Genomic DNA, 23381 nt, shown 5'->3' with positions numbered 1-23381 from the left:
TCCCAGTACCTTACCCACCCTGGCCAGTTTACCTCAGGAATCCTCTGCCAGCTTTCATCATAACTGCTGCCTGCATATCTCTTCCTACAAATACACACCTCTGCTCTCCTGCTGCTTTCCCCACTACCATAACAACCTCTCCCTACAGCCTACTAACCTCCTGCACAATTGGATCTACCAACCTGAGACATACCCTGATTCGATGGCAATCCCTGGGCTTCCTGCTGTCTGTGACCTACTGCAGGAGAGCTAGAGAACTATCAGGTTAGGTTTAGATCTGCAAACCTTTCTGCAGTAAGTCTCCCTCAGCAGGAAAATAAGATTTCTCACAGACAGAACGGAGTCGGGGACTGGCATCAGCATGGAGTGTAGGGAGATCCATGTATGCAAGGTTAATTAGGCTGCAAGGAGTTGTGCTGAGAGGTTATTGGGTTGGCAGGGATCACATAAGGTGGTTGGAAGTGTGCATTTGCAGGAAGAGAACTTTAGCCAGCAGACATTCCTAATTTAGGCTGGCCAGAGTTGCAAAGCTCCTTGGAGGGTTGCCTGTAAAGGGGATGGGGAGGTGGCAGGGAGAATGGCAGAACATTGAAAATAATGGGAAAGTCCTTTAGGGACAAAGCCAAGAGGATGTTTCCCCTTAAAAAGATACCAGATGACCCCCACTGAGTCATCCCACCCTCTGACAGACCCCTTCCCTGGCTACATTATAACACCCACTGACCAACATCCCCACAACCATCACGCACCCCTGCTGAGACATCTTCACCAAGGTTGCCTCAAACCTCCAGCTGTCACCCTCCTCCCCCAGGCCCACTCACACCTCTAACAGATATCCCCCCTCAGTTGCCAGATACCCCCTAGCTGTCTGCTCACTGCTGACAGACCTCTCTCCTCAGGCCACCACATGCGAATAGAAATCTCCCACCAACCCAGCCCCATCATATCCTCTACACTCCTCTCCTGCACATGCTGCTCACTGCCATACCCTCCAACATTCTTCTCTTGCACATTCTGCCTGCCGGCATGCACTCTTCTTGCCTGCATGCAATGGCCATGGTTATACCTCTACTGCACATGCTTTATTATCCTCAGTTTTCCTCCCCTGAACAGGTTACCCATACCTTTTCAGTTTTGGAACGGGCACACTTTTTGATTTTTGAAGTTACATTTTCTTTATTTTAAATAAGTATTCAATATTTGCATAACAGGTTGATGAGTTAGACAAGATTAGGTGTGAGTGATTCATAATCAGTAGAATCTAAAAAAACAAACATTTGCAATTCAGCAATCAAGAGAATTGGTATGTTCACAATCTGGAGAATTGGCAAATCAGAAATGTTTTGTTTCTTCTGAATATTAAATGAAGACCATTGTGATTCACAAACTGAATGGCTCTCTTTTACAGACTAGGCAAATACTGTATATGCATTCATTTAGGTGAATTGAAAAGTGACTGGTTGGGCACCATTGACAAATAGCATCTACTAATGACAAATGCAGTCACATAGTTTTTGGCCGTCTATGGCCTTTTTCTAAAGTAGAAGCCGGGAAAAATTTGCATGATTGGATACAGAGCTGACGCGAGTCTGCCAAGTAGACCGAGGGTGGAGGAATAAATAATACAACATTAATATTTGCAAACAAATACAGTGAACACTGTGGGAAAAATCAATCCGTGCACAGAACAGAAAAGGAAAGGAAAGTAAAAACACACAGGTAACTAAAATAAATCCATGATAGGAACATGGAATGTGTGCGTCTGATACATTAATAAATCTGCTTAGCACTCTTTATACAACTTGGGCCAGTTTCCTGATTTAGCTTTCTTTATGAATGAAAGCTTTGTTGTAATTTTAGCTCTTTCATCTATAAAGGAGACTCAGCTTCTAGTCTGAATAGACAGTGTCCAAGTCAATGCAGGAGATCCATGCCAATTGCCTGTTTATCTTAAAGTGGTATTAAACGCAAAACCAAAAATGTAATATACAGTATATTATAGCTTACCAATCCTTAGATGTGATGGGCTGTATTGGTTTTCTTTTTTTCAGGCTTTTTCCCTTGGTTTTCACCTGGTAATCTGGCCAGTAATACACCTCCTGTATTAGCCTGCCCCCACTCTGGATGAATGAGCACATGGGGCACAGCAAACAGCAGCATCGCCAGTCTTGGGGGAGGGGAGTGTTATATGTACTAGCAGTTTTAAATACACTAGCAAATTGAAGCCAAACTTTAGCTCACACTTTAGTACTGACCGCAAACAGTTTTGTTCCTTTTGGGATAAAGTTTTTACATAAATAAAAAAAAGTTGTTGATTGTAAGTACCCGTCAGCATTAAAGTGATTGTAAAGGCAGATTTTTTTTTTATCTTAATGCAGTCTATGCATCAAGATAAAAAAAACCTGTGTGCAGCAGCCCCCCTCAGTCCCCCTAATACTTACCTGAGCCCCCTCTCAATCCAGCAATGTTGCAGGAGAGACTCTGCTACGTGGGACTCTCCCTCCTGATTGGCTGAGACAGCACCAGTGTGCCATTGGCTTCCGCTGCTGTCAATCAAAGTCGGTGAGCCAATGCAGGGAGAGAGAGGGGGCGGTGCTTAGCTGCAGCTCTGTATCTGAATGGACACACTAAGCTGCGGCTCGGGTGCCCCATAGCAAGCTGCTTGCTGTGGGGGGACTCAAAGGAGAGATGGGCCAGGAGCGCCAAAGAGGGACCAGAGAAGAGGAGGATCTGGGCTGCTCTGTGCAAAACCACTACACAGAGCAGGTAAATATAACATGTTTGTTATTTTTAAAACACAAAACAAGACTTTTGTATCACTTTAAATGGTTTGTCTCATCCCGGTAATTGATACAATCTGCAGGAGAGCTTGTTCTTTTGAAAAAACAACAGACTTACTGGCCCGATCACCAGATGAAAATAGGAGAAAGCAAGCCCAAAAAGGAAACCAATGCAGACATCACTAAGAATTGGTAAACTGCAACATAATAAATGTTTGCTTTTGAATGTAATACTGCTTTAACCAGGTTCTTCTTTCAGTACAGTTTTTAATATGGTAAAAATGCCTTCACAGACAGTTCCACTATCAATAGCCTGGAAAATGTCTAAATACAAGCATAGCCAGTATGATTTTTCTTTTATCTCCTGAACTCACACTAGATGTATGAATACGTACACTTTCAGTAGAAAAAGAATATACCGTAATGCCCTTATGTCGGTATAATGTAAGTTTATGCCAGCAAGTGCTCTAGCAGCTATTCAAACAACAGTTCGATGCGACCACCCACACTGGTCAGTAAATAATCATCCTGGAAGCAATGCATTAAATAATACAGAAATAATTAAGCGGCTGTCATCACTAACATTTCAAGGAAATCCCCTTTTTTCCAAACGTTTGAAAAAGGAAAATCTATGCCATTCAAAGAAAATAGCATATTAGTCTTGGAATTCTCAATTACGCGTGATTACATGTCTAGATAAAAATGGTGCAATGTACTGTATAGGTATATTTTTAAAGATGGGAGTTATTCTAAGAAAAATGGTTGTGTAAAAAAAAAAAAAAAGGGACTTCATTGAAACCCGCCATAAAAGTAATATGTCAGCCGTCACTGCTGTTCTTCTAAAAAAATGTTAGTCGCCTGACAGTCTCAAGCTTTAATATTTTAAGCCACTGACCCAGAACAAGCAATCGACAAGTCAAAAGTTAGAATTTTTCATACTTGTAAGTAAGTGACCTGGAGAGCCCCGAAGCCAAGGATTACTCATAATAATGAGGCAACTGGCATTTTTAGATTAACTGACCCCAGTAATGTTACGTCCATAACGGTTTACTGCATTTCACACCCTAAACTTTGTGTTGGCATTGCTTCACTGAATAAAACTGCATGTGTAGTTTCTCCTCTGCTATTAGGCTCCATTCAACACTATGCAGGTGCAATGGTGGGTGCGTGCACTTTGGTGTGTTGCGTTTAGGGCAGCCCATTCATTTCAGTGCGCTGCCCTATGCGTTAAAAATCACACAAGGAATGCAACCTTTTTTTTTTTTTTTTTTTTTAAATCCCGCCACACCAAAACGCATAGTTCTTTGTTTATATGCATTCTGGCACACAATTTTGTGCACACATTAGCAAGGTGCTTTGGGGTGCCATTAAGAACTAATGGCACCACTGAGCGCCTGCAAAATTGATGCATATTTTCTGAAATGTGGGATTGTGCATAGTTTTGCATCTCACAAATGTGAATCTGTTCAATATAAATTTTAAAAAAATGTAACCTTTTAAAAAGGTTAAAAACAATGTGGTAAGTGCAAAGCAAAAAGTGTAGTTATTACAAGTTACATTTGTTAGGTTTTAAATAATGCCTACCCAAAACCGACCATAGACAGTTTGAATCTTGGCCAGTTCACCAGGGACTGGCCAAGATTGGAACCATTCATGTGTAGGCTGAATGTACCCGAGTTGATCGATCAATCAACTTGTGTACAACCAGCCTGTCGGATTTTACATGCAATTTTATTTCAAGTGGCTGTTATAGACGCTGGAAGTAATCACCTTGTTCTCCCAGAAGGGATGACTTCCCCATCAGGAGAACATAATGGATCAGTGGGAGGGAATCCCCAAGAAGAAAATCGCTCCGTCTATGGCCGGATTAAGCTTCACTTTTCACATGCATTGTACTCTGATCTGTAACTCTGACTCATATAATGCTATTAGGAAACTGTACTCTAGCCAGCTTTTGTTGTACTAAATATCAGAAGGATAAAATGCCAGAGATAAACTCTGCCTTGCATCTCACAAATCAAATGCAACATGCCCAGAAAACAAAATATGAATCAAAGCTTCTAATTAAACAAATTTTTTTTTCCACATTAGGAGGGAAACTATATCCTATTATGGACATTTCAAGGATATTTTATACATGTAATGGCACCAAGAGCAATAGTCTGATTGCAGGATGATGTAAACTGTTTTAGAGATATTGTACAACAGACACATCTAGTTGGAAAACTTTGGTCAATTCACCCTTGTTCACAGTTGTGTCATGAGATGATATAGCAGTTTTTAAAGGTAAGAAAAAAAAAAATGCAATTGGTAAGAGTGAAAGCTTTTAAAACGACTCAACTAAAGAATAAGCGGTGTCCAAAATCTGTCACTACACCCCAGTTCTTCCTGAATAACAATTACCCTGTTTGAAGTAAGGTTGTATGACGAAATTAAAACACTATTCAGAGCAGATGGAAGAGAGTACCATTACTGCTTCTTTTACAAATCCGTTCTATAAAATGGGTTACCTCCAAGTGTTATCCCTGTAAGGACACAGAAGGGGAGATTTACTATAACTGGAGCGCTCAGAATCTGGTGCAGCTGTGCACGGTAGCCAGCTTATTCAATTAAGCTTTGACAATAAAACCTGGATGCCAATTGGTTTCTATGCAGAGCTGCACCAGATTTTAAACTCTCCAGTTTAGTAAATAACCCCAGGAGTTCTTAAAGACACAATTACAATTTTCTGTATTAAACTGTAGTTGCATGTTTAATGTACACCAAAGGTTTGCACGTGACACAACCGAGTTATGCACTGAACTGAATAATCATTTAGAAACCTTACCTGAAAAGGAGTCCATCTCCATTGATTTATTTTGTATTCCTGAGGTCTGTAGTTCTTCATTGCTGCCATACTTCATTACAGAGTTTATGGATGAGATGGTATTGATGAGTTGGGAATTAAGAGAGCCTATCTGTGAATAGGGCTCTCCAAAAGTTTCAGCCAGTTCGGTGTAATTCTCAGCAAGAAGCATTTGCTGTTCCTGTAGCAACTTTTGCACACGTTCAATGTAATGGTCTATAGCAGGAGATTCAGTCTTTGATTCATTGGTCTTTATTGAAGTAATTTCTTGTCCCTCATTAGATTCATCACAAACCGCTATATTTCCTATGTCAACGGAAAGGGGAATGACCTCACTAGGACCACAGGCTATGCTACGCACCTTAACACCTATCAAGAAGTTATCCAATATATTTATCTGCCCGATTCCAAAATCTTTGGTTTTACGGACTGAAGTAAGATTTTCAGAGTCAGATGTGCATACTCCAATAGAACGTGTTTTTGGTATAACGTTGACTTCCTTTACTTTACCATCTCCTATTGCTACAGAACGCATTTCCACAGTTTCTGTATTTGTTTGTTTACTGTACATGCTGATGGCTGTATTTGTGCTTGTATCTACAAGACTTGGCACATGTGTGTTGGTGGACTGGCTTGATAGCATTAGTTCAGTGTTCGTTTGCTGTTCAGCAGTCCAAGGAGAAGCTGTTACGGCAGAATCTACTTTGGTTACCAGCTCTGTGTTGACCCCACGTGACAAATAATCCAACAATGGTTTAACTGTAACATCCACTGAACAATCGCCACATCCAATAGATTTCAAATCTTTAGTGGTTGCTTTGCTATGACCTTGTTTGTCTGCATCTACTAATACATAAAGTCCCCCATCACAGATCATTGGGTCCATGCCAACGCTTTTGTCACACATTTCCAGTTCCAACCCCGCACCCCTGTCATGTGTGTCAACTCGAGCTTTAACAATCCAGTGATTCATTGGGAAGTCAGGGCCAGCACCAGTACTCTGGAGGGTGGGCTGACATGAAATCCCAATGCTGTTCATCTCCATGAAGTTACCTACACAAGAGTCAACCACATCTAAATAATCTCCGTTGCTTTGGTCACTCATTTCTACTACTGCTTCAACCATCCTGTTGCAAGTCAAGGGCTGTGCCATCACTGCTTTATCAACTTTTTGCCTTGAGCCTGCTGCCCTTATCTCCAATTTCAGTTTAGTCATCTCCATTTCATAGGTAGTTTCCCTCAAGTCTGTTTCAAGTCTGTAAATTTTATCTTTAAGTGCTTCAATGGTTTGCTGTTGAAGTTCAACTTCTCTTTCAGCATCAGTAGACACTCCAAGCAATTCCTCTGTGACCCCAACCCCAGTGCTTCTTACGTCTATCTCAGTACCTACCGATGCATCTCTGCTCAGATTTGCAGACCTATAGTACATCACTACATCATTCATATTTTCATCCGCCCCAACAGCAACAGAATGGCAACATTTTTCTTTAGCTTTCTTTTCTTTAGATTGTGGAGGAGAACAACAAACATCAAAACTGCTGTCTTGGATCTTTTTCTCCAGAGCCTGCATTTCAGCAGTTAGCTGTCTAAACTCTTTCAGTGTCTGTGTATTTTGTTCCTGAGTTTCTGTGTCGTCATCAGAATCTATATGCAATTCCCCACCAGGTTTAACCGATTTACGCGAGGTTTCAAACCCAGCAGCATTACCCGCACTGTAAGATCTCTTTCGGAAACCTGTAGTATCCTTCTGGGTACTAACCTTTTGGCTCTTAATTTCAGACATAAGCTGCCTTTTCTCTTCCTGTAACACTGAAATTTTTACCTGAAGTATAGGGATAGTTTTTACTTGCTCCTCTAGCTCTTTAAGGCGCTTAAGTGCAATAGCCATCTGCTCCCTGATATGATGGAGATGCATAGGACTCACATTAGTCACTGGTGTTGTAACTCCAGAACTTAGAGGGCTGTGACGGATAGAGCTCCCTAAAGAGGAAGCAAAGAAGGCACTATAATCACTAGTGGCTTGGTGACCATTTGGAAGCTGTTGAGCAGTTGTGCTGTATCCAGTTGACCCAGGGAATGATGATAGTGACCCTGTAGAGCCCATACCTCCAAAACTTGCCAGCCTTGGCCTACGAACATCATTGAAGGATGAAGCTACCTGCATGGTGACTTTCTCTTGCTCTAGCCTTCTACGTGTCTCCATCAAAGTTTTTGTAACATGAAAATTGTGTTTGGGAAGCTGGGGTGAGGGAGGCGGCAATGGTTTATCCTCAGGGATGGCTAAACAATTTGGAGATGCTTCTTGAGAGCACGAGGAATTAGAGCCAGAAACTGTATGTCGTCTGGCAATTACAAAAGGGGATTGTTTTTTTTCATCACTGTTGGAAGATGAAAGAGAATCTGTAGAGGGCCATCCAACTCCCTGGCAGGACTCTACCCTGCCTTCTGGAAAATTAGGGATCAACTTGCGTTTCTTTGCAATGGCAACCTTCTTTAAAGTGTTACCCTTCTGTATGTCCTCCACATACTTAAGAAAATCCAGGTCTATCTGGTATCCATAAGGTGTTTCCACAAAATAGGCAGATTTAGGATCTTTTTCGTCTTTACCATTTGAAGCACTTTCCTCTTTTCCTGCAAATAAAGGGAGAACATTTAGATCTAGCTTATCCACCAGTTAACAAATATGCATCTAATACATTAAAAAGTTATCATGCAGTTGAAGGCTGAATCTGGATGACATTTGAGGGAGGAAAAAATACATTCCTACAGGTTAAGAATGTCTGCTTGGAGCATTTTCAAGTACACGTGGAGCTTTTTTATATGTGAACTAGGCTTCCAGTACCTTTAGGAAATTCATGACAACACACTAAAAACCTTTCAGTGATCCACAGCACCTGCACATATGTGTGGCAAATATGTGTGTAATGCATTGCAATTTCCATGACCCCTTTCAATAATGTGAGGAACAGAAAAGTAAACGTGTCTTACAGCTTCAGTCATGTGCATTTCTAATATTACTTTGAACAAAATATGTAGTCATGGACTTTGTGTGGACATATAGAAGAGAAACTTAGCACCATAAAAACAACTTTATTATGTACCATTAAAAATCTATTACATTAAAAATTACTCTCTGCCTGAGGCTTGGTTGATGTGAACTGAGCTGGTTTCTAAGATACTTATCAAGAGACCCTCTTTGGAATATATGTGCCTTGACCACCATGAGGTCTTTATGGTGATTTACGTACATTGGGACTGGATGGTTCCCTCTTAGGAAGCCAGTCCCTCTATTTAAAGATAATGTGTACATTACAAGACCATTGGCTGTTTATTGATTGTACCTGAATTTCCCACCAGGCAGTGGGTTCACCTTAGCTTATTCATTTGTACCTCTAGAGGCAACATGCACATGCTATGAATTACAGTCTACCCTACTGGCTGATATTACTCTATTAAAGATAAGGATTGGGTTCCAGTGTACTGATTCTGTCATAAGACCCTGAAGAAGGATTTTATGAAACACATCGAGTCCACGTGTGAAATGTAATCAGAATCTTAGCATATTGTGAACCCCTATGTAGAGAGTACGGCTTGGTTCACATATATGCGAATCAGATGCGTTTTGAACCACATCCGATTTGCAAAATGTGTGAACCAGACCGGCTTGGAATGGAGTCGGTTAACACATGTCCGGGCTGGCCGTGGTCCTTTTTAAAAAGAGTCCTGTGCAATTTTAGGTCTGGTTCAGGTGCGAATTAAAAGTAAAAATTCGCACCTGAACCGGTGATCAAAACTGCTCCGGACTCCTTTTAAGAACGGACTGCAAGGCCTAATTTTAAATGTTGTGCAATAGATTTTTTAATGGTACATAATAGTGTTTTTATGGTACTCAGTTTCTCTTCTATATATCCACACAAAGCCCATGACTGCATACTGTATTTTGTTCATAGTTGCACGTGATTAGCTGGGATGTGGACATATAGCACACACAGTCTGGGTTTTCCACCTGCAATAATATATAAATAGATATATCTATCTATCTATCTATATAGGCCTTTTAGCATAGGTGACTACACAGACATGCAGCCAGTTATGTACACAAAAGTGAGCAGATATGTAGGCTGATGTTAAACAGGAAAAGGATCAGGAACTGCAGTGTTTCTATATTGAAAAGAAACTTTCAAAAGTTTTAGGTCTCAAGCTGTGGTTAACTATTGCTCACAGAATACGGTCACTGTCATCTTGCCTTCCTCAAGAACAATAATGCATATAGTTGTTACCCAGGAAACCATGCTTTCTTCTTTTTGCTTCTCTGAAGACTTTAAAATCATCGGCTTATCCTTTAAAGATCAAAACCAACCTTTTAAATACAGAATACGCCTCAACGCCAAACCCTTGCCCTCCAGCCATATCTTTTCTATTGCTCGGAGTCTTCAGACCACCATGGCACACAGACAAGCTGGAAATATGTAAACGGACCTGTTCCCAGCTCTGTCTGAAATTTCACAGCTGAAAGAGAAACTGGTGGAGCTCACGACATAACAAGGAAGGCAGATCTGTGCCCTGCACACTGAAGCTGGCAATATGTAGATCTTTATAAATGCAGCACACAAGCTAGCAAAGGAACCTGCATTCATGCCTGAAACACTAAAACAGAAAGTGATAAGACATTATTAAAAGCACACTGTAATTGAAGCAAATACATATAGGCAAAAGGTAGAGTCACTGGAAGACTTACTCGTTGTTTCCAGCAGACGTCGGCAGTCCCTGTGCTCTCATGCTGACACTGGCTGTCATAGCCTATTCTACACCAGCCCACTACCTCCAGTTCTGCCTTTCAACCTTTTTTTTTCCTCCTTTGCCGCATAAGGAAATATTCCACATTAGTACAACCTTAGCTGAACAGGGCTGACATTTTCCTAGGACAGCCCTTCACCGATGACTCTGGCTGGACAGTGTCTCCTTCTAGCAGCCTGTGAAAGCCTCAGCTGTTCTGTACACAGAGTCACACACTACACACTGCAAAGCCACATCCTGTCTCTTAAAGGTGCAGTCACTTGCGAAACCCTAATGAACTTTGACAGCCACATGTTCCCTTGGCGTGAAGCTCCGATTCTCTCTTAAAGGAAAAACACACGCTAAATCGGGAAAGTTATTTATATTTTGTGAAGTGGGCTCTCAGCTTACGATTGTATCTCTCCTTCATATGCTCTTGGTACCTGACACCTGTATAAACAAGGCTTTTATCTAAAGGCAGTCTCTAGCATATCAGGAAGCCTTGTATTGTTGTTATAGAGCTAGTAAAGCAGGCGTGCTGACTAAACAAAAATACCCTTTTCCAGCTCTTTGGCTGATGCCGTAGACCAAGATAGGCCGAACAGAGGAATAAAAACCATCAGCGTTGCCTATAACAACCAGATTTTTTATTTCATTTATTTGGAATCTGATCAGTTAAAGCAGTGGTCTCCAAACTGTGGCCTGGGGGCCAGATGCAGCCTTTTGCTTGCTTTCATCTGGCCCTTGGGGTGCTATTTTAATCTTGTACACCAATGAAGGGCACAGTTCCTCCCAATAACACCAACGCAGCCCAACGACACCAATGATGGGGCACAATTCCTCCCAATGACACCAACCATGGGGCCCAATGACACAAACAATGGTGTCCCAATTACAGGGCACAATTCCTTCCGACACCAACAACGAAGCCCAATGACACAAACAATGCTGCCCAATGAGACAAATGATGAGGCACAATTCCACCCAAGGACACCAACAGCAGAGCACAATTCCTCCCACTGACACCAATGATGGGGGGATTGTTTACTCCCACTGACACCGCAACATTTTGTTACTCCAGATGGCCACAGTCCAGCCCCCCTAAAGTCTGAAGGACAGTAAACTGGCCCTTTGTTTAGAAAGTTTGGAGACTCTTGAGGTAAAGGAAATCTTTTCTGAGAGAAACAAGGAGGCGGCCATCAAAGACCCCCCATTATGCAAATGCTAGTAGCCTGGCTGTTGAGCCAACCCTTCTATTTTGAAACTGGCCATAGGTGGATCAAGATTCGTCTGGTCCAGGGACCAGATTAATTCTGATCAATCAATGGCTGTTCCCCTTTGAGAGCAGTCAATCTAATGACCGACTGCTCTCAAACGGGTTTGTTGTAAAATTTTGCTTTGATCAGTGCTGAAGCCAATTGGCTGATCAGTATATCCAGATGGCAGAGGATACCCGTTGTCAGAATACAATGACACAGGGGGGGAGGATTTCCCCATCTATGTCAATTGTTTGGTTGGGGGAATCGGTTCAGTTTAGTTTTGATCAGCCAGCTGGCTGGCAAAAAAAAAAAAAAAAAGATATGTGTATGGCCAGCTTGAAACTAACCCAGAACAGTTAGTTCATGACTGAAACCAATGGGTTAGCATAAAAGCCAGGGAACTAGTATAAAAAGAGATGTATGGTTTTTAAAAAAAAAAAAAAACAAAACAAAAAAAACTTTATACTCTATTTTTTTTTTTTTAATAGGAGAAGAGAGGTTGTTAACCCTGCCAAAAATGCGTTAAAAATGTGCTTTTTATATGCTCACGCTGAAGTCTATGGGGCCAAAAACATATACTGCACCATGAAGAAGCACCCGCACCTTTTCAAAAATCACACTGTGCCCTGTTGCATTGATGTGAATGGGCACCATAGACTTCCAATGTTGTGCAATGCAAAGTGATAGCAATAAAAAAAGTTTTTCGGGAGACACTGATGATCCGTGATGTGCTGGCAAAAATGAACTTTCGTAGTGTGTTAGCAGACACAAGAGAAATTGCACTAGTGTGAACGGGGCCTATGGAAAATTCTTGAAAGTTTGAAGGTAGCTTTTATGAACATCATTACAAATTAAGATCATTGGCAACAGTTAAAGGGGTTGTAAACCCTCATGTTTTTTCACCTTAATGCATCCTATGCATTAAGGTGAAAAAACTTCTGTCACTGACCGCCCCCCCCAGCCCCCGTTTTAAATCACCTGAGCCCCGTATTTCCCCCGCCGGAGATGCGCTCTTCCCCTCTGCCCCTTGTCTCGGCTCTTGATTGGATAGATTGATAGCAGCGCAGCCATTGGCTCCCGCTGCGATCAATCAAATCGAATGACGCGGGCGCCAGGGTAGTGGGGCCGAGTCCGGCATTCTGCGTCTATGGACTCAAATGCTGGAATCGGAAGCAAACCCGCAAGGTAACCCCCCAGGAGAGCACTTCTCCTGGGGGGTTATACGATGCGGGAAGGAGCTATCAGCGCCACCGGGGGACCCCAGAAGTCGAGGATCGGGGTCCACTCTGTGCAAAATGAACTGCACAGTGGAGGTAAGAACGACATGTTTGTTATGTAAAAAAAAAAAATGTAGCTTTACAAATCACTTTAAATCTTTGTCATAGTAGAGGTGGAAAAAAAAAAAAAAGTTCAATCTTTGGTTATCTTTAAAGTTTAAAATTTATTTTAACAAACATTTTATACATACCTGCTCAGTGCAGTGGTTTTGCACAGAGCAGATCCTCCTCTTCTCGGGTCCCTTGCCATCGCTCCTGGCCCCTCCCTCTTGCCGAGTGCCCCCAGAGCAAGTAGCTTGCAATGGGGGCACTCAAGCAGGCTCGCTCACGAGCCGCTGCTCTATGTGTCCATTCACACCCCCTCTCCCCACCCCCTGGGCTCACTGGCTGTGATTGACAGCAGTGGCAGCCAATGGCTGCCACGGCTGTCTCAGCCAATGAGGAGGGCGAGTCCCGGAGAGCCAAGTACACATCGTTGGATCGTGATGGGGCTCAGGTAAGTAATGGGGGGGGGGGCTGCTGCACAGAGAAGGCTTTTTTTACCTTCATGCATTGGATGCACGAAGGTAAAAATCCTGGAGCCTTTACAACCACTTTTAAGCATGACAACAGCTATGAAAAAAAGAACTGTGCACATGCTCTTTATTGCAGAAGAGGCATGCAAAATCTCTTTTGCAATAAAATAAATCTACCTACCTGCTCTCAGTTATCTGTGGAATGTGCACAGAGCTGTGCGTGGGCAGCTCAGCTTACATTCTGGCACAGTGCCTGTGTGTTGGGATGACTTTACTCCTGCGCATGGCAATAAAGATGGCTGAAGACCCACACCTGGAAGAAGCAAAGGAGCTGGCGAGGGATCTCGCAGGTGTGGGACCAAAGCAGAGGCAAGTACTGCCAACTTTAGTTCTGCTTTAACGTGGGAAATTCAAATTTGTATTTATTTATATGTAAGCCTGATCATATATTTGGATACTACAATAAACCTGCAAGTTAACAGGATGTGATCAACAAAGCAAAAGAAATCAGGTTCAATATCAGTTAGGTGTTCAGAGCATTTTAGTGCGCGCAGGAGGGACAGCATCCAGTCCCACTGTCTGCAGCTTGTCAAAGTCTAAGGCAGGCTGTGGCTGGACAATGCCAAATGCTGTACCAAGTGGTTCTTGCCTTTAGTGCCCTATGCGTTCAGGGACCAATGCCTAGAATGTAGGTCTTCTGCATTCCGGGCATTTGTCCCTGAATGCATGGGGCCCTTGGACCAGTAACTGCAGTTTAGCAGCACTGTACAAGCACAAATCTAGAATTTCACAATAAAAACATTTTAATTCAAATGCCAACAACAGTTGACAAGGGGCTTAGTGAAACAAAAACAACAAGCCCCATACATTTTGTACATTATGTATAGGTCTTTTTTATAAATATGTATGCATGACACGAGTGAAAGGAAACCGTGTTAGAAATACTCTTACATTTACAACACAAATCCTGAAGCCTTTCTTCCTGCAATGCGTATACAATTCTTTGTTTTTACTTAGAAAAGGCACTTGGTATCCACTTCTCCAGCAACACTAGCAGCTCTGTGCAGCCAGACAGAGCCCCATTCATGTCGGGAAACTGCTATGCTATCTAGCAGGACACTTACACAAACTACAATTTAAAGAGGACAAGTTCTGTTCTGTGTTTGCTTGCCATTCTTCATGCATCTTAGGAAAAATATTTTTCTTCCCCTCCTTTATTTCCTTGTAAGTCTATGGGGTGTATAGAAAAGGAAATAAAAAGATGTTTTTAGAATGATCGTGCACAACAAGGCAGCGTAAAGCTAGCACCATGCATGCAACTGTTGATACCAGGTGAAGCATCACCGACACAGTTTGGGTTCATTCTATGGAACAATAAGAAACTTGAAAAGAACCCTTTTTCATTTGAAATATATATTCAGTGTATGTTGGACGGGATCCCCATGGATTTTTATGCTGGCTAAACTACAGACATTATAGAATATGGGTTTAGACTATGCAATCCAAGGTGTCCACACTGCCTGGTTCTAAAGGCAGAAGGTTTTTATATCTGAAATCATTCTACGCATTAAGACATAAAAACCTTCTGTGTGCAGCTCCCCCCTCAGCCCCCCTAATACTTACCTGAGCCCTATCTCGATCCAGTGATGTTACACGAGAGCCTCGGCTGTCCTCTTCCTCCTGATTGGCTGAGACAAAGCAGTGGGCGCCATTGGCTCCTGTTGCTGTTAAAGTCAGTGAGCCAATGAGGAGAGGGAGGGGGCAGGGCCGAGCCGCGGCTCCGTGTCTGAATGGACACACAGAGCAGTGGCTCGGGTGCCCCCAGAGCAAGCTGCTTGCTCTGGGGGCAGGAGGGAGGAGCCAGGAGCACCGGCGAGGGACCTGAGAAGGGAAGGGTCTGGGCTGCTCTGTTCAAAACCACTAAACAGAGCAGGTTAGTAGAACATGTTTGTAATTAAAAAAAAAACAAAACAAAAAAAAAAAACACATATATGATGATTATATTGTTCATTGATTCTACTTCACTGTCAACCTACTGTAACACATGTTTTCTTTTGATTTACAAAATAAAACTTTTTCAAAGTAAAAAAAAAAAAAACCCAAGACTTTAATATCACTTTTAGGGCCTTGACACAAAACGTAATCCCATTGCAATATCAGAAAAGCAAACTCTCCAAGAGGCAATTCTGTATATCAGGCCTTCCTACCTCATTAACACATTGAAGAATGAAACCAAGTTTAGTACATTTTGTCCTAAAAACACATGAATGAGATGCATTGACGAGCAATTTCAGATGTTTTTCATTGTGTTTTTAAAAGGACCCCAATCAATTAAATTAGATAAAAACATTCAGGGTCAATGCATCAAAAACACAGCATGCCGCAATTTGTTTCCAATACACCTCACCCACAAGCTGCAGGTGTGAACCTGTGCTATTGAAGGTAGGAATTTCTCATCTTGAACGTTGCCATTACTTGAAAATGAAGCCCTAAGCAGGCTTAAAGTGAACCTGTACTTTGCCAATTCAAGCAAAGCAACAGGTTCACTTTAATGTTCCCCTCCCCAGCTACACATACTTACCTTTCACTAAAGCTGGCCACTATAATCATTGTGTGGTTGAACGCTGGTTAAACAAAAAATAAATAAATACCCGATTCCCCAAGCCACACACACGATGTGGATGGGAGAATCCTTCACACTGAGCTATTGTGCTTTGACAGTGGAAGGCGTCCCTGCTGTCAGAACACACTGATCAGTGTTGCAGGCTATAGCTGGCGGCACTGATCATTTGGGGAAAACCCGACAGGCTGGCTGTACAGATATTGATCGGTAGATTGGCTTCTGTACAGCCAGCTGGTCCATATATGGATTGCAATTTGTCTGCTCCCTGCTGAAGCAGCCAAATTTTGATCCATGTTTGCCCGCCTTTACTCCCCCAGTGCTCTGTTCTGGAGCAAGAAAAGACAGGACACTCTCCACCCCCATGTGACAGCGCTGCAGCAATCAACAGTGCTGTCACATGGAGTGAATCAAATGATTCCCTATACATGGAGGTAACTACAAACCACAAGAGGGACCAATACATATAATATTATTCACACACACACACACACAGTGAGGGAAAAAAATATTTGATCCCCTGCCGATTTTGTACGATTGCCCATTGACACAGAAATGATCAGTCTATAATTTTAATGGTAGGTTTCAACAGTGAGACAGAACAAAAAAATATCCAGAATTTGCATTTTAATGAGTGAAATAAGTATTTGAGCCCTCCGCAAAACATGACTTGGTACTTGGTGGCAAAACCCTTGTTGGCAATCACAGAGGTCAGACGTTTCTTGTAGTTGGCCACCAGGTTTACACACATCTCAGGAGGGATTTTGTCCCACTCCTCTTTGCAGATTCTCTCCAAGTCATTAAGGTTTGAAGCTGACATTTGGTAACTCGAACCCTCAGCTCCCTCCACATATTTTTTATGGGATTAAGATCTGGAGACTGGCTAGGCCACTCCAAGATCATAATGTGCTTTTTCTTGAGCCACGCCTTTGTCTCATCTGACCACAACACTTTCATGCAGTTCTCCTCTGAATCATTCAGATGTTCATTAGCAAACTTCAGATGGGGCTGTACATGCACTTTCTTGAGCAGGTGGACCTTTCAGGCGCTGCAGGATTTCAGTCCTTCACGGCATAGTGTGTTACCAATTGTTTTCTTGGTGACTATGGTCCCAGCTGCCTTGAGATCATTGACAAGATTCTCCCGTGTAGTTCTGGGCTGATTCCTCAATGTTCTCATGATCCTTGAAACTCTGAGATCTTGCATGGAGTCCCAGACTGAGGGAGATTGACAGTTATTTTGTGTTTCTTTCATTTACGAATAATCGCACCAACCGTTGTCACCCTCTCACCAAGCTGCTTGGTGATGGTCTTATAGCCCATTCCAGCCTTGTGTAGGTCTCCAATCTTGTCCTGGACATCCTTGGACAGCTCTGTGACCTTGGCCATGGAGGATAGGTTGGCATCTGTGGACAGGTGTCTTTTATACAAGCAACAAGCTGAGATTAGGAGCACTCTCTTTAAGAGAGGGTGCTCCTAATCTCAGCTCGTTACCTGTATAGAAGACACCTGGGAGACAGAAATCTTGCTGAGGATCAAATAATATTTCACTCATTAAAATGTAAATCAATTTACAACTTTTTTGAAATGCGTTTTTGGATTTGTTTGTTGTTATTCTGTCTCTCACTGTTAATATACACATACATACATACATACACACACGCCATACGTGTCTCCACCGCTACTTCAGTGATCTCCACTTGCTTCTTGGTCCTGTGATCCCGTGCTGGGGGGGAGGCAGCCTGATACATTGTGGATACAGGAGTTCAGCCGCTTGGCATGGGCACCATTCAGAGAATGCTTTGCATGTTCTGAATGAATGTAAAGCATTCTCTGATTGGATGAGGTGGCGAGGTGGGGTGGTGACGTCACTTGCTCAGCACCTCTGCCATTCAGAGAACATCTTTTAATCTTTTTAAATAAAAGGCGTTCTTTGATCAGACAAGCTGGAGAGGAGGGGTGGATGACATCAATCGGGCATCAATCGAGCAGCTCCTGCCCTCAGAGTAAAATCACTAGTGTTGGATCCCGCCCATTTACTTGCATCAAATCTTACTCTCCTCCCTAGGAGGGGAAAAAAAATAAAAAAAGATAAAATAGTTAGGCCAGGTCTTGAGCTAGGTTACTGTTTGTGTCTGTAGGCTTTTTGGGCGGGAAAAATGTGCACTATTTTTTTTAGGTTCTACTAGGCACGTCAGGAGTAGGCATGAAAATATACAGCTACGTTTAAAAACATTTTTTTTTTTTTTTTACTATGAGTCACCTTTGATAATGAAAGAAAATAAAGAGACATTTATTAGGGCTCATGCACACAGGACTTAAAGACACTGCTTTTACAGGAGTTTGACGCTCTGCCTGTAAAAACCCCTCTATGTTAGCCTATGGGTCCATGCACACAGGCATTTACCGGATAAAAAATAAAATAAAAAAAAATTGATTTTACCGCTATTGGGCTTACTCCCCTTCCCCCCTTTATGTACTATTACTTATGGTTACAGCAACAGTACTCTAACGGGTTAAGGATCTAGTACGGGCCACAGCATTTCTTTGACCTAGTACAGGTGGTTACTTGTGCCTCCCATTCCCCTTCCCCCTCCCCATCCCCCCAATCCCCCCCCCCCCATTATTTTTTGACAACCCCCCCCCCCCCAAAAAAAAAAAAAACATCATTAGCACATTCAGGAGAGAAGTTTTTGAACAGAAAAAAGCGAAACTTGCATAAACGCTAGATGTGTAGGCGAATTTGCACGTTTATGCATTCTAGTGGCCAGAATAATGTATTCTATTTGCCAGAATATTAATTAAACACCAAATGTGCATAATTATGCATGCAAAACGTGGCTTTAGGTGTGTTTATTAACCACTTGCCCACCACCCGCCATCATTATACTGCGGCAAGGTGGCATGATCCCGCAAATTGTTGTAGCTGTATGTCGGCTCTGGAACTCGCTTTTGTGCTCCCGTTCCCATTGGCCAGCGGGGGAGCCAATCAGCAGGTCCGGCGGACTTGATGGCTGCTGGCCCCCTGCGAACCACAGTGACAAATTGGGGATCTGCCTGTGTAAACAAGGCAAATCTCTGTTCTGACAGGGGAGATCACACAGATCCTTCTTCCTGATAAGCAGGAAGAGGAATCTGTGCTTTTCCCCAGTCACACAGCCCCCCATACAGTTAAAAGACACCTGCAGGGAACACAGTTAACCCCTTCCCTGCCAGTGTCAGTACAATACCAGTGGATATTTTAGCACTGATTACTGTAATAATGTCACCAGTTCCCAAAAAAGTGTCTAAAAGTCAGGTGTCTGATTTGTCGGCCGCAATGTTGTAGTCCTGCTAAAAATCACTGATCACCACCATTACTAGTAAAAAAAATAATAATAAAAATGCCATTATCTATCCCCTATTTTGTAGACGTGATAACTTTTGCGCAAACCAATCAATATACGTTTATTGCAATTGTTTTAACCAAAAATATGCAGCAGAATACATATTGGCTTAACCTGATAAATACGTTTTTTACATTTTTTGGGGGGGAAATGTTTTACAGCAGAAAGAAAAAAAAATTGTTTTTGTTTTTTTCCCAAATTGTCCCTCTTTTTCTGTTTATAATGCAAAAAATAAAAACCGCAGAGGTGATCAAATAACATCAAAAGAAAGCTCTATTTGTAGGAAAAAAAGGACGTCAATTTTGTTTGGGTACAGTGTTGCACAACTGTGCAATTGTCAGTTAAAGCGACGAAGTGCCGAATCGCAAAAAACGGCCTGGTTAGGAAGTGGTTAAATTCTTCCGGGGTTGAAGTGGTTAAGCTGCAGAGGAAAAATTCAAACTCCCAGTGTGCATGAGCCCTTAACATTTAAGCCCCTTTCAACTGTAAGGGGCCATTGTACCTAAAGGTTTGGTGCAGGTTAACTGCGCTTTCCCATAGAGTTCTATTATGTCCCACGATTTTGGTGTGCTTTTTGAAAGCACACCAAAACTCCTGCATCAGGACATAGTAGACATAATAGAACTCTATGGCAAAGTGCAGCTAACCTGCACCAAACCTGCGGGTACAATGCAACACATCCGCTGTCAAACCAGACCGCATCAGTGTATAAGGGTCCTAATGAAGGCAAAATTAGTCCTGAAAAAAGGTTGATAAATACTGGTGTAGACAGCTGTACATAACTATTGACCATAATGAAAGAAATGCTATACCCCCCATCTGCATTTACATTTACGTTGAAGTGTATTAAAGCTTGCTCTACAAAGGCACACTTACAAGAATATAAACATTTCTGTTCAGTGAGATGCTGATAAAACTGAATATGAGGGCCAGATCTGATATACCAATGTGCATTGTTTTTAGTTTTAGGTTTTAGGTTTTTGTGTAATAGTCTATATAATCCTTTCCTATAATTCTGTACACTTTAGCCATTTTTCTCAATCAGCTCTTTTTTTTGTTTAACAATGGTACAAATAATAAAAAATGTACATTAGATGGTGCAATGATACACATACTAATAAGGCTAAACTATACATATCTGTCATAATAATTATTATAGAAGAAAATGTATAAAAGCATTTTAGTACAGAGATACCATCATATTGTAATGTATCCATTTTTCTAGCAGCATGACTAACCTGTACAATGTTTCTGGAAATGCACACAATTTATTCTATTTCTAGCTAACGTTATGTGTGAATTAAATCTACAGATTGGCAAGCATGCCTTTTCTGAAGTCTATGATATATGAACAAGGTTGCAATGCCTGCAAGACCTTGGCAGGGTCCGCATACTGCAAACAAACCCCTGTCACTGTACTGGATTGGGTGTAACATCCCCGCTGCCAGTTTCCATGAAATTATATCCTGTACGTTACTGTACAAAAATCTACACTATGTCTGAGCAAATTACTCACACTTCCACCATTTATTAAAATATGGCTACTTGGTTATACACTCTATTAAAAAAAAGAACATGACAAACCTGGGACTGTTCTTTAATTAACATGAGCAAAGGAACTGGACAAACAAGTACATTGGAAATGTTCTCTCTGGAAAGACAGGTGCTGGTAGTTTAATTGATTCTTTTTAATTGACCCTTGTATGTATACAAGATAGGGATTTAAGATTGTAAGCTCCTTGCGGGCATGGACAGATGTGCATGTACAGTAAGGCCGGGTTCACACTTGTACGACAAACGCTTCGACATTGGGAGAGCATGACATGTGAAAATCAACATTTCCCTATGGGAGCCGTCTTAACTGGTCCGACACAAGTCGGTCCGACTTTGACAATGCTCCCTGCACTACTTTGGTCTGACCTTGATCCTACTTCAGCCCATTGAATATCACTGAAGTCGGATCAAAGTCAGATCGCCGTCTTAACTGATTTGATTTTGGCATGCGACTTGTGCTCTGATGATCTTGAAGGGGAACACCACGCCAAATGAAATAAAAAAAAAAAAAACGGCATGGGTTCCCCCTCCAAGAGCATACCAGGCACTTCGGTCTGGCATGGATTTTAAGGGGACCCCCCCACGCCGAAAAAACGGCGTGGGGTCCCCCCCAAAATCTATACCAGATTTTTATCTGAGCACGCAGCCCGGCAGGTCAGGAAAGGGGGTGGGGATGAGCAAGCGCCCCTTCATCCTGAACCGTACCAGGCTGCATGCCCTCAACATGGGGGGGTGGGTGCTTTGGGGCAGGGGGGCCCTTGCGCCCCCCCACCCCAAAAGCACCTTGCCCCAATGTTGATGAGGACAAGGGCCTCTTCCCAACAACCCTGGCCGTTGGTTGTCGGCGGATGGGGGGGGCTTATCGGAATCTGGAAGTCCCCTTTAACAGGGGGGCTCCCAGATCCCAGCCCCCCACCCTATGTGACTAAGTATGAGGTACATTGTTTTGATACAAGTATCAAAACATAAAACGCAGTACACAGGTTTTTAAAGTAATTTATTAAGACAGCTCCGGCGTCACAATGTCTTCTCCCCTATCCGGCTGTTCTGCCTCCTCCGCTGACGTTTTCTGCCTCTGCTGGTTCTTTTCCCCTCTCCGGGTCTTCCCCGCTGATGTCTTTTAGCCCTCTCTGGTCTTCTCCCTCTGTTCTTCTTCCGACATCGACTCGATGCTCTCTCCTACTCTAATGCTGGGTGCGTGGTGTGCCACTACTTATATTGGCATGGGGCGGGGTCACCGGGTGACATCCTCCGGAGGCCCCACCACTTATGATGCCATCGTCCCATCATGCCCCGGGTGGTGACGTCATAAGGGGCGGGACCTCTGGATGACGTCACCCGGTGACCCTGCCCCATGCCAATATAAGTAGTGGCACACTGCGCACCCAGCATTAGAGCGGGAGAGAGCGTTGAGTCAACATCAAAAGAAGAACAGAGGGAGAAGACAGCGGAGAAGACCCGGCAAAAGACTGAGAAGACAGCGGAAGAGACCCGTCAGAGGCAGAAGACAGTGGACAGAGCGAGAAGAACCGGAGAGGGCTGGAATACATCCGCGGAGAAGACCCGGACAGGGAAGAAGAACCGGCAGAGGCAAAAGACGTCAGCAACACCGGAGCTGCCTTAATAAAATTACTTTAAAAACCTGTGTACTGCGTTTTATTTTTGACACTTTTTTTTAGGTGAATGGGTAGGGGTACAATTTACCCCATACTCATTCACATAGGGTGGGGGGCCGGGATTTGGGAACCCCCTTGTTAAAGGGGGCTTCCAGATTCCGATAAGCCCCCAGCCTTCAGATCCCGACAACCAACGGCCAGGGTTGTCGGCAAGAGGCCCTTGTCCTCATCAACATGGGGACAAGGTGCTTTGGATTGGGGGTTCCCCCGGTCCCAAAGCACCCACCCCTCCATGTTGAGAGCATGTGGTCTGGTACGGTTCAGGAGGGGGGGGGGGCGCTCGCTTCAGGAGGGGGGGGCATTTGATTTACTGCTGCTTGCCTGCCAAGATAATGTGATGGGAGATGTAAACAGGAGGAATGATTTACAGGTTGGGAACAGTTGTGCATTAGAACTGTTATGTTGTTACAACTCATAAGTCAACTGTACCAATGCGGGAAGGGTTCTGGGTAATATGTTACTGGCACATGGGGACAAGGTGCTTTGGGGTGGGGGGCTCCCCGGTCCCAAAAGCACCCACCCCCCCATGTTGAGGCTCTCAGGCATGTGCCAAAAAGGGAAGCCAGCTGTCCGTCAGGCAGCTAGGTGGATCCTGACAATATTGTTGGGATTCTTCCAGAACCTGACTCAACTCTACCCCCAATGCTAGGTCACAGGAGAACAAGTGTAAGTGCACAACTGTAACCAAAAAGAA

The 23381-nt window shown here is 43.0% G+C and overlaps 1 protein-coding gene across 3 annotated transcripts in view; it reads right to left on the bottom strand.

Annotated features, from left to right (window-relative positions):
• Positions 1–23381, bottom strand: part of KANK1 (KN motif and ankyrin repeat domains 1) — a 256209-nt gene that overhangs the window by 41711 nt on the left and 191117 nt on the right. For all 3 annotated transcript variants that reach the window (XM_073634863.1, XM_073634870.1, XM_073634856.1), the window contains exon 3: positions 5608–8256. In XM_073634863.1, coding sequence (XP_073490964.1) covers positions 5608–8256 — 2649 coding nt within the window. The remainder of the gene's footprint in view (positions 1–5607; positions 8257–23381) is intronic.

The sequence above is a fragment of the Aquarana catesbeiana genome, linkage group LG01, assembly GCF_042186555.1.
Source record: "Aquarana catesbeiana isolate 2022-GZ linkage group LG01, ASM4218655v1, whole genome shotgun sequence".
NCBI classification, from domain to species: domain Eukaryota; kingdom Metazoa; phylum Chordata; class Amphibia; order Anura; family Ranidae; genus Aquarana; species Aquarana catesbeiana.
The sequence above is the reverse complement of the archived record's forward strand: the minus strand, read 5'-3'. Positions and strand labels throughout refer to the sequence as shown.